The following is a 16,146-nucleotide window of genomic DNA, read 5'->3' as shown; positions in this document are numbered from 1 at the left end:
AGGTTTAAATTAGTTAACATTAAATAAAATTAAAAATGCATTTCTCCATTGGCACTAGCCACATTTCAAGTGCTTAGTAGCCACACGAGGCTGGTGGCTATCTCGTCGGACAGTAAAGATGAAACATTTCTTTGGTGGTGGCAAGTTCTCTTGGACATCCTTGGTCTAGAGGGTGAACATAGTGGTGAGTGGTTGAGACGACTGGAGGGTAAGATCGTTAGAGGTGACTGGGTTAAGGAGCGGAGAGGGTGTGATGGGGCAGGATTGCACACTTGACTGTGAAATCACTGAGTATTATGAGAACAATAATGGTGAAAGGAGAGATTTGGTCAGAGATCCATTCATTCCTCCATTCCTCCCTGCAGCTCTGAGCCTGGAAGGCTGCCCTTCCCCCTGCTCCAGGGGTGGGTCTTTAGTCAAAGGGGAATCCCATCCCCCCTGGAAATGATTGCCTCTGAGGCAATTCAGGCCGTGAGGATTTGAGACACAAGGAGAGATTCACTGGAGACTTTTGGATATGTTTGGTCTTGTCCATGATCTCTTGGATAGAACACCAAAGTCACAGACAACAAGAACAAAAGTAGACAGGTGGGATTTCATCGAACTAAAAACCATGAAGTGGAATTCCAGCCTGGCAGGCTGACTCTGGGGCCTGGGCTTTCACAGACAGTTCCAGCAAGAGAGACACACTGACAGGACCGATGGATTGAGGACTGGGAGTTGACAGAGGGGGAGGAGAGGTCAAAGGATCAAGGTGAGCTCTTTTGTGTTTCAGAGCAAAACTGTGGATGAATGGAATTGTTATTCCTTGAGAGGTGCTCAAAGAGAATTTTAACTGCAAATATAGGGCTGAAGTTCTCTCTCTTCTTGAGGGAGATTTGGTTCTTTGTGTCTGTTTGGTCAGGTCAAATTTATTGGGATAAAGTTGTTCATAATATTCTCTTACAATCCTCATAAAGTCTCCCCAGGTGAAGGGCTCAGTCCTTCAGGATGGCCTCTGCTCTCACTTCAGCCCGGGTTGTTCTCTGTGCTTCCGAGGACCGGCTATAGATTGGAGATTCCAATGACCCCTCCTTGGGTTTGATTAATTTGCTAGAGTAGGTCACAGAACTTGATGGAACATTTTATTTGCTGGAGAACCAGGTTATTATGAAAGGACATAACCCGGGAAAAACAAGGTGGAAGACACGCATAGGGCAAGGTACATGGGAACGGGGGGGAAGAGCCTCCATGTCTTCTCTAGGGGCATGAGTCTCCCCGAACTTCTATGTGTTCACCAATCTGGCAGCTTTCTGAACCCCTTGCTTTTGGGTTTTTATGGACATTTCATCTTGTGGAGCCCGGCTTAATGAACTAGTGGTGGTGGTTGATTTTCTGTGAGGCAGATCTGATTTGGGCTGTTGTTATGCCTGCTGGAGCAGCCCATTTTGTTGTAGAGTGCATTCTAGGGCAATAAGCACTCCCAGGCAGGATCATCCCTTTATTTTTATTAAGATAATTTTTTTCAATATAGTGATTCAATAATGATTTTATATATATATATATATTGCAAAATGCTTACCATAGGCATAGTTACATCTGTCAGCATACAAAGTTATAATATTATTGACTCTATTCCTGTACTATTTGTCCCCGTGACCTACTTATTTCGTAGCCAGAACTCTGTATCTCTTACTCCTTTCTCCTATTTTGCCCATTCCTCCACCCCTCCCCGTCTGGCAACCACTAGTTCCCTGTATTTATGAGCCTATTTCTGGATTTTGTTTCTTTGTTGTTGTTTTGTTTATTTGTTACTTTGTTTTTTAGGTTCTAGATATAAGTGAAATCATATGGTTTTTGTCTTTCTCTGCGGTCCCTACATTCCTTTAGACAGGTTCCAGGGAATTTACTGAATCCTCAATTCTTTGATGGCTTTTAGGAGTGGACACCTCATCCCCTTCTCTCTTTCCCTGCATCTTTTCCCCAACTTGGAAAAAGAGCATAAAAGACCACTTGAAACATTGAATTTCTAGGTTTTTTCCTTTCTTTTTATGTCTGAGGCTGATACCATAACAGGATCATTTTGGTACAACCAAATCTTTTGTGAACTAGGGGGCTTAGTTGAGGCCTATGAAAATGGTTTATATGAGAGAGAGCTAGGAATGCTGAGTCTGTCTCAAACAGCTCTCTCGTAAAGGGAACATGGAACTTCCCAGCAGCCTTCAAATGCACAGAAATCATGACTGCTTCTCCTCCTCTAGCACTGGAAGCCGGGGCAGCAGGAGAAGCCCAGCAATACCAGTGGCGGCCAGGGAAGGACGGGCCGTGGCCATCACCACTCCAGTAAGGCTCACGGCTGTGATGAGGAGAATGACATGACCGTGGAAGGACTGGAGCCATGTAAATCTACGAGGTGCATTTGACAAACCACCTGGGCAATCTTTTTTTTTTTTTTTTACAGGAAAATTAGGAAAATGGCCAGAAGCAAAGCCAGAAGGCTTAAGAGTTTAAGTAAGCTTGCAAAGGGAGATGGGGGTTCTTGTACGATTCGAGTTTTGGTGACTTTGAATGTTCGATCCCACTGGGTCAAGATGGCATTTCTGGCTCCTTTCCATTTCCCTGGGCCAGTCAGGCGGAACTGGTACGGTGTGCATGGGCCAAAGAAGATGGTGCAAGCCAGGCGCGGGTCCGTCAGGAGCAGAGAGAATAGGTTGGGTTTTGCATTGATACTGGTCAGGAGTTCATCTATGTATGTGATATAATCTGACTGTAAAGCTTTGCAGTAACACAAGCCAAACCTTTAGGAAAGGAAAATTGGGGATAAAGAAGACAAAAAGGTAAAATAATGATAATCCAGAATAAGTAAAAGTGCCAAACGTAAACAGCAACACCAGAAGATTTGAAATGGTTTGTGTGTCCTTCCCTCCAAGCCCATCGCTGTCTAATGGTCTCATTATATACATACATATATATATATATTTAAGAGCTAGATGAGATCCTTGACAAGACACTGTATATACGTGGTGCTCCAAATGCTCATGAAGGCAGCTGGCATTCTTTAGTTCTTTTGTCAAATAATTAGTAATTTCTAGAAAAAAAAGTTTTTACATAACTTCACTATTCCTAAATTTTTCTAAAACTCAATTATTGTTAGATTTGTAAAATGGAAAAGTCCACAAAAATCAATAGGGTGGAATCCCTTGTACTGCTGGTCTAGTCCCTGAAATCACTGATTGCCCTATGACAAGAAGCCTTTGCACTGTGCAGTTCTAGTTAATTATCTGTGTTACAGCAGAATTCTATAATGGAGATCGATTTATACTCCAGGTTGAGGGTGAAAAAGAGACATCTAAAATGTGTTTATTATTTGGGGATTTAACGCTTTGTCCAGGATAGATCAGGATGAAGTTTGCAAACATGTATAAATTAGAGAAGTGATAACAATTCTTAAATGCAATCATTTTAAAACTTTTTTGTTTTGGTTATGTTATGTTATGTTAGTCACCATACAGTATGTCATTAGTTTTCGATGTTGTACCAGCCAGACAGCAGAGCGTAAGAGGAAGCCTCTTCTCCAGGGAACAGAGTCAACAAACTTATTTGGGCAAAAAGCCAGACGTTAAGTGCGTTTAGGCCATATTATGGTCTCTGTCTCAACTACTCAGCTCTGCTATTGTAACTCAAAAGCAACCATGAGTGTGGCTATGTTCTCATAAAAGTTTATGGCTACTGTGATTTAGATTTCCTGTAATTTTCACATATCACAGAATATTCTTCTTTCTGTCCATCCATCTAAAAATGTAAAAGAGGGGCACCTGGGTCGCTCTGTCAGTTAAGGGCCTGCCTTCAGCTCAGGTCATGATCCCACGGTCCCGGGATCGAGTCCTGCATCGGGCTCCCTGCTCAGTGAGGAGTCTGCTTCTCCCTCCTCCTCTGCCTCTCTCCCTGTTCATTCTTTCTCTCTCCCCTCAATAAATAAATAAAATCTTTCAAAAATTATTAAGAAAAAATTCATAAAAGAAAAATTCAGGTGGTCGGCCGGTTTGGCCTGCAGGCCAGAGTTAGCAGAGTCCCACTCTAGAGTAGCTGTCTGAATAAATAATAGAGCTGGAGAAAGACCTGTCGAATGAATGAGTGAGCAGTCTGTGCTGGCATCAGAGTGATGTGCATAGCTGTGCCCGATTATAAATGAGGCATGCACAACATATCCGGGAGAGGAGACTGAGTTATATTTGGTTTAGAATCCAGACCCCACCCCGGGTGTGATATGAAACAGTGAATCTTGGAACACTACATCAAAAACTAATGACATACCGTATGGTGACTAACATAACATAACAAGAACAACAAAAAAGAATCCAGACTCCAGGTGGCATTAGGTGACCATCGTCCGAAGTGACCATTTGGGGACACTTAAACTTCCCGGTTCCTTGCTGCCCTCTCACCTTAAACAGGCTAGCCTAGATTTTTTTCCCACTGAGTCTGTTTCCTTTAACTCATCTCTTCTGCCATTGTTTTTTCCCATTTGAGTGATGATTCAAAAAAGATGCGTAAGTGGTTAACTTAGTTAACTTACCCGCTGTGTTTGTTTTCTTTTCTTTCATTAACTTCCTCTATCATGACATTTCGCGGTGGTAGCTTATTTATACCTGTGAAACGTACGAACAAAAAAGGCAATTTAACTTTAGGCCTGCTTGCCTAGTGGGTAAAGATGCTTTACCACTGCTCACGTTTCACTCTTAGTACCCAGCGACTTATCTGTTCTTCTGGCAAAAAAATGCTAGCAGCCTACACGGACTGGAGCTGTGCCCCTGGTAATGACGTTACCAGCCGAGAAGTTGTATCCTCTGGGTCATCTCCCTAGTTAACCGATAAAACAAAACCTCACAGCTGAGTTCTGCCACTCCACTGACTGAAACTTTCCATTCAAATTGAACCTGTTGATTCTGCAAAAATAACAGGTAGATGCAACTTGTATTTTTTGACCCCTGATTTATCTTTTGTGCTGGTAATGGCTCAAATTCGTTATGATAGTGTAATTCCATGAAGACTAGAATGGATCCTGCTTTTAAAGACTGTGTTGTTTTGATGAGTGGGAGATCGTCTCAGAATTTCCAATATCCCGAATAACATGGCAAACCAAAAACCACATGTGTCCTGCAGTTTCTCGTGAACATACCTTTCAGGACTCGGACAGCCCATCGCGCTTGGGTTTCTCCTGTGGGTATCATGGAGCCCAAGGGTTTGATGAGGCCAATGACAGCCAGAGTTGGCTGTGGCAGGTGTGCAGGGAAAATGTACTTGTACAACGATGCCTGGCCATTTTCAACTTTGACTATGGTCTCATCCAGGAAGGGGAAAGCAAAGGTGTAGCCCGTGGCAAAGACGATGATATCGATAGGCTCTTCCTTGGGGGTGTTGTTGAATATGACAGAGTTTTCCTTCACTTCCTTTATGCTTGGCTTGATGAGCACTTTCCCAGTGATGATCCGGCCCGGAAGCTCGTCATTTAGCACAGGCTCTCTCAGCTGCGTCCTAAACAGAAACGTGGGCAGGGACGAGACTGCCAGGGGCCAGTGTGGCCAGCCGTCCCTCTCTTTTCCCTTCCTTTCTTCATTCTGGGATTCTCCCCTTGGCCAGGCAGGAGGTGCCAGCCATGGGACAAGCCCCTTCTGTGGGAAGGACTCATGAATGTCCAAGATGATGAAATGTGTTTACCATTTACTAGTGTTTGGGAACCTATGGAGGAGGGGGGTCAGAGATTTCCCTGGCTCCCATTTCCCTTGCTGACTTTCAGATCTCAGTTATCAGTGTCTTTAGAGATAACCCAGTGCTGAAGGACTCCAAGGGAAGCTGGGGACTTCTACATCTGCTGAGAACTGCTGGGAGCTCTCTCCTCCTAGGGAGCAATGGGACAAGGAAAGCAGGCATGTGTTTAAAAGGAACAAGGACAGAATGATCTTTTTCTGCCTATGTCTTTGGGCTCACTAAGCAAATACTTTGTGAGATGATTTTAAATGAGCTGAGCCATTTTGAGGTTATGGTGAAGGCACAGAAAGAGACAGTGGGATAAAATGGAAAAGAGCACTGGAATAGGAAGGAGGAAGGGTGGCTTCTTATCCTAATGTTTATACTTAACAGAGCTTGAGGAAGTCATTTGGTCCCCATTGGGTTTTATTCATCTGTAAAATCGGGATACTGACGCTTGCATCCGTAGTTCATTGGGTAGGATGAAGAGCATATGAAATAGATGGAGAGGTTGGGGTTGGTCTCAAAATTTCCAATATCCCAACCAGCATGGCAAGCCAAATAACATGGATGCATGAAATGGTATGTATGTAAGAAGTTTGGAAATGATAAAAGATTAAATCCAAGAGTGAAGGGATGATAGTTCCTTAGGCTCATTTCACATCTTTTAAGGTTTATGGTTTGTAGTCCCCCAGTGGCCACCCGGGTTAAACACAGCTTATGTAGACAACGTTCTGGTGCCAAGAGTCAAAATCCCCAAGGGGCTTTAAGGTAGGACATGGAAGAGGGTAGGTAGGAAATACGGAAGGAAAAGATGGTGACAGTAGAGATGGTGACAGCAGAGGTGGTGACAGCAGAGATGGTGACAGCAGAGGTGGTGACAGCAGAGGTGGTGACAGCAGAGGTGGTGACAGCAGAGGCAAGAGGAGAGCAGGGCGAGAGGAAGATATGTGAGAGAAGGATGAAGAGAGCCGGAGGAAACAGGTGTGTGTACGCACACACGGGCGCTGGGTGCCGTCAGTGGTGGCTTGGGTGCCCTGTGATCCATGCTGGCCCAGAGTGAAGTCTGGAGGAAGATCAGACAGGATCTCCAGGCTAAGGTGCCATGCTGGTAATGGAATGTCATTGTACAAACTAATGAACGAGAAAGTAGAGCCTTCAGTTCTTGCTAATGAGGTAAGTTGTAGGTGGTAACTCAGTTATAGACTGGATTTAGGACAGACTGAGATCAAGGTCATCTTGACAAGGGCAAGAAGGCATTGCTGTTGGAGAGGTGGCAAGGGGCAACTAGAGTATTTGATTATTCCCACACGTGAAACAAGGCAAGCGTGTGGTTTATATCAAAGTAGTCATAGACAAGTCACTCTCTTTTGATTGCTGTTGCTGAGGCTTATGCAACTTGCCTAGCTCACGGAGCTCACTTATTACTAAACGAGCTTGGGCAAGTAGTTGAACTTAGTGAAGCCTCAGTTTACCCAGGATAAACAGGAGACTATAATAATATTTAAAGGGTTATTGACAAGATGAAATTTATAGTTTCGCTTACCAAGAACTCAAACACAGTTAGGGCTAGTGAAGTACATTTGTATGACGTCTTCTTTCATGTTTAGTCACTTGGTTGTGTAATTGCCTGGTTTGGATATGCCAGTGGAAGGGTCAGGGTTCCTTCTGCCCAACAGCCCTCAGCAGATACACTATATTTACCTGTCTTCTGGTATTAAGCCGTAATTTGCATGATTGAACCAGCTGTTCATCTTTCTTGCCATCAACCAAGTCACAACTGGAGTTGGGAGAGAATTTCTGAGCATGTTCTGAAATCGAGTCGTGAACACCATGTCCCATGGATGCCCTGAGTCAAAGACTCGACTCATCACCCAGGCCCCTCCTGTGGTGCTGAGGAACACCTAGAAACAATCAAAGAAACCACTCAGTCTGAGCCAGGGAACAGGGTTGGCTTTGCCAGAAATTCAGGAAGTTTCACAATTAGAGTGGCACCAGAAATACCACCCTCAAAATACATCCTCAACCACATATTTCTGGCTCCTCCAGTTCCCATCTTTAAGTTGGGAACTTAAAGATCATGGTTTGAGCATCTAGAGTATTAAACTGCCTTAGAACATGTAACAAGCTTACTATCTACCAGCCACTGCAGTGAGTGAGGTACTGTGACAAGAGAGGGGAGCTGAAAGTTTCCCGTGAAAAAACAACGAGCAGGTGGTTACAGTTTTGTAGGTATGCCTACAACTGAAAGCTGTCTACAGAGAGTTTCAATAGAAACCATTGTTGGAGTTGACAGAGGTCACTAACCCAATTCGTTCTGACGAGTTCTCTCTCGCGCTCTCTTTTTTTCTTTTCAGAGTTGCTATTTGAGCTTACCAGCTGACTGAATTTGAAATTTCTGATCATTACAGAAATAGAAACAATAACATGCTGCCCACATGTGGTGCTCATAGTGGGCGAGACTGTGTTCTTTTTTATTTCAGGACCTCCTTTTTCTTCTTTCAGGATAACTCCTCCAAACTGTTAGTCTCCCCAAATCCATCCATCAATCAGGTCCTTTTTTGAAAGTCCCTGAAAGGAATATTATAGTCACACACTCCCAGTCCTTTTTCTTCATGGCTATTGTCACTCTTGCAATCAGCGATCTAATTATCTGTACTTATTTCGTTGGCATCTGTGTCCCCCACGACCCTGTGCTCCATGATGGCAGAAATCTTGTTTCTATTGTGTTCTTCAGTGATTCCCAGTGCCTGGCACAACACTGGGCACAACTCATCTTTATTTGTTGTTCCTGCCGCCAACTGAGGAATGTTCATTAAAATTATTACCTAAATTCGTAGCAGGGAGAGATCACTGTGTTGGGGTGAGAGAGCTGGGCATGTTCTTGTGGGTTGTGAAAAGAGGAGAAAAGGCACTGCAGGAGGAGAGGGGTCGGGTCCGAGGAAAGGGGAAAAGAGATGCAAAATCGGAAAGGGCTCAGAGTAGTGGGGGATGAAGCTGAAATTGCAGATTTGAATCGAATTAAGGAGAACCCTATAATGCAAGGCTAATTCACCTGCAATTTCTTATTAATATTTTCTTTTGTGTTGCTTATTTTATTTTATCCATCCCGTTCCATTCCGTTCTATTTTAGTAGGAGTTTCCTGTACATTTGGGCAGGAGCACAGAGCCTGCAGAGCTTTCCTGGCTTCCTTGGTTTGGCAAAGTGATCAAAAAGTGGCCCGTGCTTTCTCAGATCTATCTCCTCTGCTTCTCTTTCCCACCTTTTGTTTTTATTTGAGTATAATTGACATTTCTTTTTTAGCGAGTTATTAGAAGTCTTTAAACATGAGAGTGTCATAACGAGAGCTGGCTTGTCAGAGGATTTGTTTGTGGGTGTTAGGGTGTCTGTGTGGATGGGTCACTGCATGTGGGGGAGGGAGTGGGCATGCGGGGATGTGGGTAGAATTAGGAACAGGTGCATTGGGCCGGAGGGACTTGAACTTGAAGGCTGGCTCAGCGATCTGCTAGTGGTACAACGTCAGGCAGCCTCCTCAGCTTCTGTAAGCCTCAATTTCTTCACTACAGTCAAGCGTACGGACGGGACCCACTCCCACGGCTTCTTTTGATGACTGGTTGAGGTCAGACAGTAAGGCATTTAGTGAAGTGCTTGGCACAGAGGAAGCCCCAATAAATATGAATCATTTCTACAATTATTATTAGGGGGATTATTGTATGGACTCATTGTACAGACCTTATTGTACGGACCTGTTGAGGGTAGTGGAGATTAACAAAGAAAGGAAGGAAAAAGCGATGGGAAATCTTCAAAGGAAAAAGGACAGGATTTTCTCACCGATGGGTCTAGGTAAGACCCAGATGTCTCCTGTAGCTCTTGTTGGATGACTGGGAAAATGACAAAAACAGGAGGTCAGAGAAGTTGGTCTTGGAGGAAAAGTGACTCTTGGAATTTGCAGTAAAAAATTTATAAACACATAAGAAAAAATGGTTTAAAAATCTTTTTGTTGTTTTTTTTGGGGGGGGGGATGGCTGGGTGGTTCAGTCAGTTAAACATCTGCCTTCAGCTCAGGTCATGATCCTGGGGTCCTGGGATTGAGTCCTGCATGGGGCTTCCTGCTCATCAGGGAGCCTGCTTCTCCCTCTGCCTGCTGCTTCCCCTGCTTGTGCTCCCTCTCTTTCTCTCTGATAAATAAATAAAATCTTTAAAAAAAAAAAGAAAAAAATCTGTTTTTAAAAAAAATGTGTGTGTGCTTTAGGCATATTTATTTCTTTCATCATTTTTCACATTCATGCATCCCGAGGCATGCATCTTAAGATAAAATTCTTCATTAAGTCACATGAAGAAAGGTACCTTTTTAGCCAGGTGGCTGGCCTCCACAGCAATGTCTGTGCCAGAATTCCCCATTCCAATCACAAGGACTCTCTTGTCCTTAAATATATCTGGATGTTTATATTGTCGGCTATGAAAGTACTGGCCTTTAAAGATATTTATACCTATAGAAAAAGAAAGTCAAATAAATAATTTTATAGGATCAGCGAATGAAACATAAACGTTGTTCCAATAATATCTTCTTGTTGGATTATTTTGGTTATTTTTATTATTTATTTATTTTTAAAAATACTTTATTTGACAGAGAGAGACAGAGAGAGAGGGAACACAAGCAGGGGGAGTGGGGAGGGAGAAGCAGGCTCTCTATTGAGCAGGGAGCCTGATGCTGGGCTCCATCCCAGGACCCTGGGATCATGACCTGAGCCAAAGGCAGTCACTTAACCAACTGAGCCACCCAGGCGCCCCTAAAATGTGGTTCTTATTTGAAATGTCCCTGTGGGTTGGGGAGGTTCATGGATAGTTTACCTTGGCGCCTGACTGGAACTCAGGCTGAGTGTGCTGAGTCAGCAGGAGCTAGCTCTCAGAAAAAGGGATCGTGTTCGTTATACTGGGGTCAGATCTACTGTTCTAACTAGAAAGGGGATCTCAGGCAGCTGAGGCCAAATTTCTTACTGAAACATTAAATGTGAATGGATAGTTTTGGAAAATACTCTCAAGGTTGCATTAACACAATCAATCAAAAGTAATACATTCTATACAAAGAACCTATTTTTTCCAGAAAAAGTGATAAGACATAAGGGGATAAATATGGGTGCTTGTGGCAAGTAGCCTCAAAAAGATCTGGTCACTCTTTAGCTCACCTTGAAACATTAGAAATCCGATATGAGTCTCAGTTAAAACTCACCATAATCCAGAGCCTTTAGAATTTAACAATGATGCAACTGAATTCAAATATTAACTCAGACAGCTTTATAGTCCAAAACAATAGTTCTTCTAGAAAACTTTTATGTTTCAAAACATCCATTATAGATTGATCTTTGGTGTTACTGCTTAGTTTGACCCTCCTTCTCTTGCCCAGACCTTGACTCCCATCCTGATCCTCCTCATCTGAAGAATCTAGTTGTCCCAATGTCCCTGTCAGTGTTTCAACTGTGGGCAAACAGGGCACAAATATTAATCTTACTTTTGGATATCAAAATAGGCCAATATGTATCGGCAGTCATTCCAGTTGCCTTGTCCCTGGTAATCAAAGATGGTTGGTGGACCTTCCTACTAACAATTATTTGGCTAAAGCTCAGTTACATTTACTCTCCATTAAAGGATTCCAAGCCTACAAATATCGGGGTCCTAGCTATAACGCAACACCCCCTATTCCCAAATGCAAACCAACACAAATGTGGTCTGATGAGGGAATTCGCCCTTTATGGAAGGATTGTAGAGCTTCTCACCCCAGTATTGTTATCAGTGATTCCTATGGAATTGTATGGGACTGGTCCCCTATGGGGATGGCAGTCACCAGTTGTACTGGGGAGCCCTGCTCCCCTCATCGAAAGTTAAAATGACAAGTTTTTGATGATCCCATTTTACCGCAAACCTTAGCCTTAGGAGATGCACCTCTGGTGTGGCTTGGGCAAGGACTTTCTATGCCATCTCCTTTTGTTGATTATCATAAAAGAAAAAAGAACTTAGGAAGGTCACTACCGCTTTAAGTCTCGTAAGAGTTTGGAATGGCTCTTACATTCATCAGTCTAACAACTATGCATTTTCTTTTTTCCTTATGGATGAAGAGTGGGTAAAAGCTTGTGTTAGAGATCCCTATGTTTTTGTTATTAGAAAAATGACTTTTATTCATAGTAATAGAGAAATAGACTGTCTAAACTGTAAGGTGTTCACCTGTGTAGATAAGAATGTTTATACAGACAATTCTATCATTCTTTTAGCTAGAAATAGAATAGGCATTTGGCTACCGGTGAAGCACCGCTGTGTTTGGGAAAGCTCTCCAGATGTACATATACTTTTAACAGTGTTGAAGAACTGGGTCCATAGAACAAAAAGATTTGTTGGGTTGCTTGTAACAGCTATTCTAGGAAGTATAGCCTTTACTGCTACAGCGACCACTGCAGGAATGGCCTGCATCAAACTGTACAAACTGCACAATTTGTGCAGAAGTGGCAGGAGAATGCTAGCAAGGCCTGGAATCAACAAACGTTCATAGATCAAAAATTAGATGAATGTGTCTCTGATTTAGAAACAGCCATGATATATATGGGAGATGATCTTCAGTATATAAAGCTTAGACTTCATACTTGATGTGATTGGAATGTTTCTTCTTTCTGTGTTACTCCCCATGCCTATAATGAATCAGAAGTATCTTGGAGCAAAATTGGCCGACATATTACTAACCATTATGGTGATAATCTAACCGTAGATATTAAACAACTTCAAGATACGATTCTACGTATTACTCACTCATCATTACAATCCGTTCCAGGAGTGAGTTTTACTCAAAGAATTAATGATACTCTGTCTGATTTAAACTCTTCTACTTGGATCACACAAACTGGTCTCAGTGCTATAGGTGGAATGATTATTCTTCTTATTGCTATAATCTTTTTATGCTTAGTCCTCAGAAGCACGCGAAAATCCCTCCAACGACTGAAAAATCAAGAAGCTGCAAAACCAACTTTTCTACTTCTTTACAAACAAAAGGGGGGAGATGCTGCTGCCCCTCGGAACAATTTGTTACTTAAACTGTAACCCCTGGAGGATTTTACTAGTTACCAAGCACATTTAGATATGGCCTTAAGAAATACATATACTGGCAACAGGTCTTTGGGGAGAAGGACGATGTACGACCGTGAAGTTGGGCAGCTGGGGATGCCCGGCCCATCCAGGGCGGAACACCGCCTGCTTTAGGGAAGCCGAGCACCGGGAACGCCGGGTCAGCTCAGGGTGGAACAAAACCCGCCTGCTTCCCTTATCCGTTGTCGCTCCTTTCTCTTCCCAGAAGTGCCTGTTGTTAGTTAGATGAGTCCTTTGAATGTGCTTGTTTAACTAGAAACTTTATCCTCCTCCTTGCCTGTCTGCAAGATGGGATTAACGTTTGACCTTCCTCAGTCCTTCCGTTGGCTCTTGTTTCTATCCTATAAAAGTGAGCCGGTGGCGTTGCTCGGGGCAGCAGTCCTTTTCGACTGTGGTCCCCTGCTCCCAGTCTCTAGCGGCTCACTTGTTTGTCCTAATTCTCCTGTCGCCCGACTTGAAGCGGCAAGACAGGACCCATTACGGACCTGGGAATGGCTGAGGAGGGAGAGCTAGACAAGTTCGAGGAGAATCATAGAATTATTATCCTTATTATTTTCCCTAATATCCATAGATAATAATTCTACCCCGGGACGTTAAATTATCTTAGATTCTCTCGAGACCAAGATCCTTTGATCTCAAATAAGCAAAAATGAGACCCTGTGGCTGAGTCTCCTATCAGACTAATATTTTCCCCTCTTTTGTCACAGTGAGGCAGCATAAGCATTTTATTAGGTGAACGTGTTCGTGTTAGTAAACACTCTAGAACGTATATATCTGAATGAATTAAGTGGTTATCTTGGGAAGTTGTTATTTATTCTGTGATAGTTGTTATTTTTACTAAGACTTTTTGGAACATCTCTGGAATTTCCTCCAGATCAGTGTGCTTCCAGACACAAGTTTTTGAAAGTCTTCAATGAATCTGAATTTTGGTTAACAGTTAACAATGACCCTAGGATGTGTGTACTCTGTACTAAGCAAGCCTGTTGTGAGGCAGAGAGGGGGGTGGTGAGATCTGGAGGACTCCTTTTCAAATCTAAAGTCACAGAACTTTAGAGCTCAAAGGCTCCTTAACGATGAACTCGCCAGGGATTTCCAACGACCAGTTGGTAGTGGCGGGTAATATTGGTATTGAGAGGGCGCCTGGGTGCTCAGTGGGTTAAGCGTCTGCCTTTGGCTCAGGTCATGATCCCAGGGTCCTGGGATTGAGTCCTGCATTGGGCTCCCCGCTCTGTGAGGAGTCTGCTTCTCCCCCTGCCTGCAGCTCCTCCCACGCCCCCAGTCATATGCTCTCTCTCTCTCTCTCTCTCAAATAAGTAAATAAAATCTTAAAAAACAAAACAAACAAAAAAACAAACAAACAACAACAACAACAACTGGAAGGTCTGCCAGTCCAGTAGAGCTCTGTTGGCTTGATCCATGAGGTATGTTGTTGGGTGAGGTGGTCCAGGCCTCTAACTCAGCCTGGGCTCTTTGCTGCTGTTGAGGCTAACCACCTGTGTAAGCATCCCATGTCTTATAAGACTTTCTGAGTGTTGCCCATCACTTAAGAGAGACACTGAACCTCAGTGAGGCACAAAATTGCTGGCTAGTTACTTATTCTCTTTTTTGGGCACATATTGGTTGTTTGGAGCAAATGAAAGCCAAAAGCTGGCCAGAAAGTGCTGGTTAGGAAAAAAATCCTTATTACCTCACAACTTTAGCTGTTTAAGGAAGGAAGCATAGAAATGTGTTCCCAGATTAAGCCAGTAGCAGCCTGGCTCCCAAGAGACAAATTAGGGTCAGTTTCAGAAAATGCTGTACCTGGAAAAGAGTCCAGTGGCAAATACGGGTTAGTAAGGAAACCAGTGCAGACCATGACAGCATCGAAGACGGCAGACTGCTGTTTTCCTTCGTGCTGAGTGACCACCTCCCACTGGCCAGTGACAGTAAAATCTGGGCATTTTGTTACTTGGCAGACTTTAGTCTGAAAAAAGAATCATAGTCACAATTAATTGTTGTGAAGTTTCTGGTAAGGGCTTGCTGGCCATAGCTGACATTTGAAATGTTCTAGAGCACAGACTCACCATAATTAATAAGCATAAACTTAGAAATTGAATCGAGTTATCAGACTAACCATAGTTTTCTGGATGAAAGTTTTCTAAGCTTATAGTTGTGATGGGGTATTTAAGAGAAGTGATGAGATCCAAAAAGTTTGAATGATTTTGCTCAAATTCTCACAGTAAATGATAGAACCAAGAACTATGATCTCTCTGTTATGTATATATCTCCAGAGCTGTGCTTCAATAGAGATGTGGGTAATATAAATTGAAAGCATAAATTTGGACCTTATGAAAGGTCCTGTAGAATATGTTGCTGAAGTTTTCCCAGATCTAGAGAATGATTGGAAAATGCTAACTTTATGGCCTGAATGTTCTGGAGGAGTCCAAATGTCCGTCTATTTTTTTTGTTTTGTTTTACTCGAGTATGTATATATGTTTATGGGTGCAGGGTTCTGATTCAGAAAATATGTAAAATAAATGTACAAGTCAAATCCAAGAGCATAAATACTCTACTGACCAAGGGACTTTGCTGCCTGTCTTTTTTCAGTTCTCAGAGAAGACAGGCGTCTCCGGTCTTTCCTAACGGGGTCACCGTTTGGTTTATGATATGTGAAGTAACGGGGTCACCGTTTGGTTTATGATATGTGAAGTAACGGGGTCACCGTTTGGTTTATGATATGTGAAGTAACGGGGTCACCGTTTGGTTTATGATATGTGAAGCACTTGTTGGACTCCGGCATTTTGTATTAGGAACTCTTTCTTTTTAAAATTTAAGTTTTCAGTTAATTAAAAATTAATTGATTTCAAAATAGAGTTTACTTTTGTCTTAAAAATAAGAACTAGGGACGCCTGGGTGGCTCAGTGGTTAAGCCTCTGCCTTCGGCTCGGGTCGTGATCTCAGGGTCCTGGGATCAAGCCCCGCATCGGGCTCTCTGCTGAGCGGGGAGCTCTGCCTCTCTGCCTACTTGTGGTCTCTGTCTGTCAAATAAATAAATAAAATCTTAAAAAAAAGAGAACTATTTGTAATTAAATATTTGTAAAGCAAAAAGGAAAGAAATCTCTTCTGTGTATATCCTCTTAAAACTTGGGTGAAAATCTAGCTTTGATAATTTCTTTTCCAGTTATTTTCAAATAGACTTGGGGCAGCATGTAGTAAAGGAAATTCATCAGATTCAGGAACTCTGATGCATTAAAAATATTTCTGAGAATCATATCCATTCACTATGGTAGTGTTTCATTTTTACTGTATCC

At 42.8% G+C, this 16,146-nt stretch overlaps 1 protein-coding gene and 1 long non-coding RNA gene across 3 annotated transcripts in view; one reads left to right on the top strand and one right to left on the bottom strand.

The window, feature by feature from the left end:
- Window positions 1-2,005: 2,005 nt before the first annotated feature.
- Window positions 2,006-16,146, bottom strand: part of FMO1 (flavin containing dimethylaniline monoxygenase 1) — a 30,845-nt gene continuing 16,704 nt past the window's right edge. For both annotated transcript variants that reach the window (XM_044266954.1, XM_044266955.1), the window contains 6 exons: window positions 14,657-14,819; window positions 10,076-10,218; window positions 7,432-7,631; window positions 5,159-5,514; window positions 4,556-4,628; window positions 2,006-2,777 (listed from right to left, as the gene is read on the bottom strand). In XM_044266954.1, the coding sequence (XP_044122889.1) occupies window positions 2,435-2,777; window positions 4,556-4,628; window positions 5,159-5,514; window positions 7,432-7,631; window positions 10,076-10,218; window positions 14,657-14,819 (1,278 nt within the window). In that variant the 3' untranslated portion in view covers window positions 2,006-2,434. The remainder of the gene's footprint in view (window positions 2,778-4,555; window positions 4,629-5,158; window positions 5,515-7,431; window positions 7,632-10,075; window positions 10,219-14,656; window positions 14,820-16,146) is intronic.
- LOC122918486 lies at window positions 5,521-6,784 on the top strand. Its single transcript, XR_006386617.1, has 2 exons — window positions 5,521-6,601; window positions 6,632-6,784. It is a non-coding gene; the product is annotated as an uncharacterized LOC122918486 (long non-coding RNA).

The sequence above is a fragment of the Neovison vison genome, chromosome 10 (genome assembly GCF_020171115.1).
Source record: "Neovison vison isolate M4711 chromosome 10, ASM_NN_V1, whole genome shotgun sequence".
Taxonomy (NCBI): Eukaryota; Metazoa; Chordata; class Mammalia; order Carnivora; family Mustelidae; genus Neogale; species Neogale vison.
This window is presented reverse-complemented; position numbering and strand designations above follow the sequence as displayed.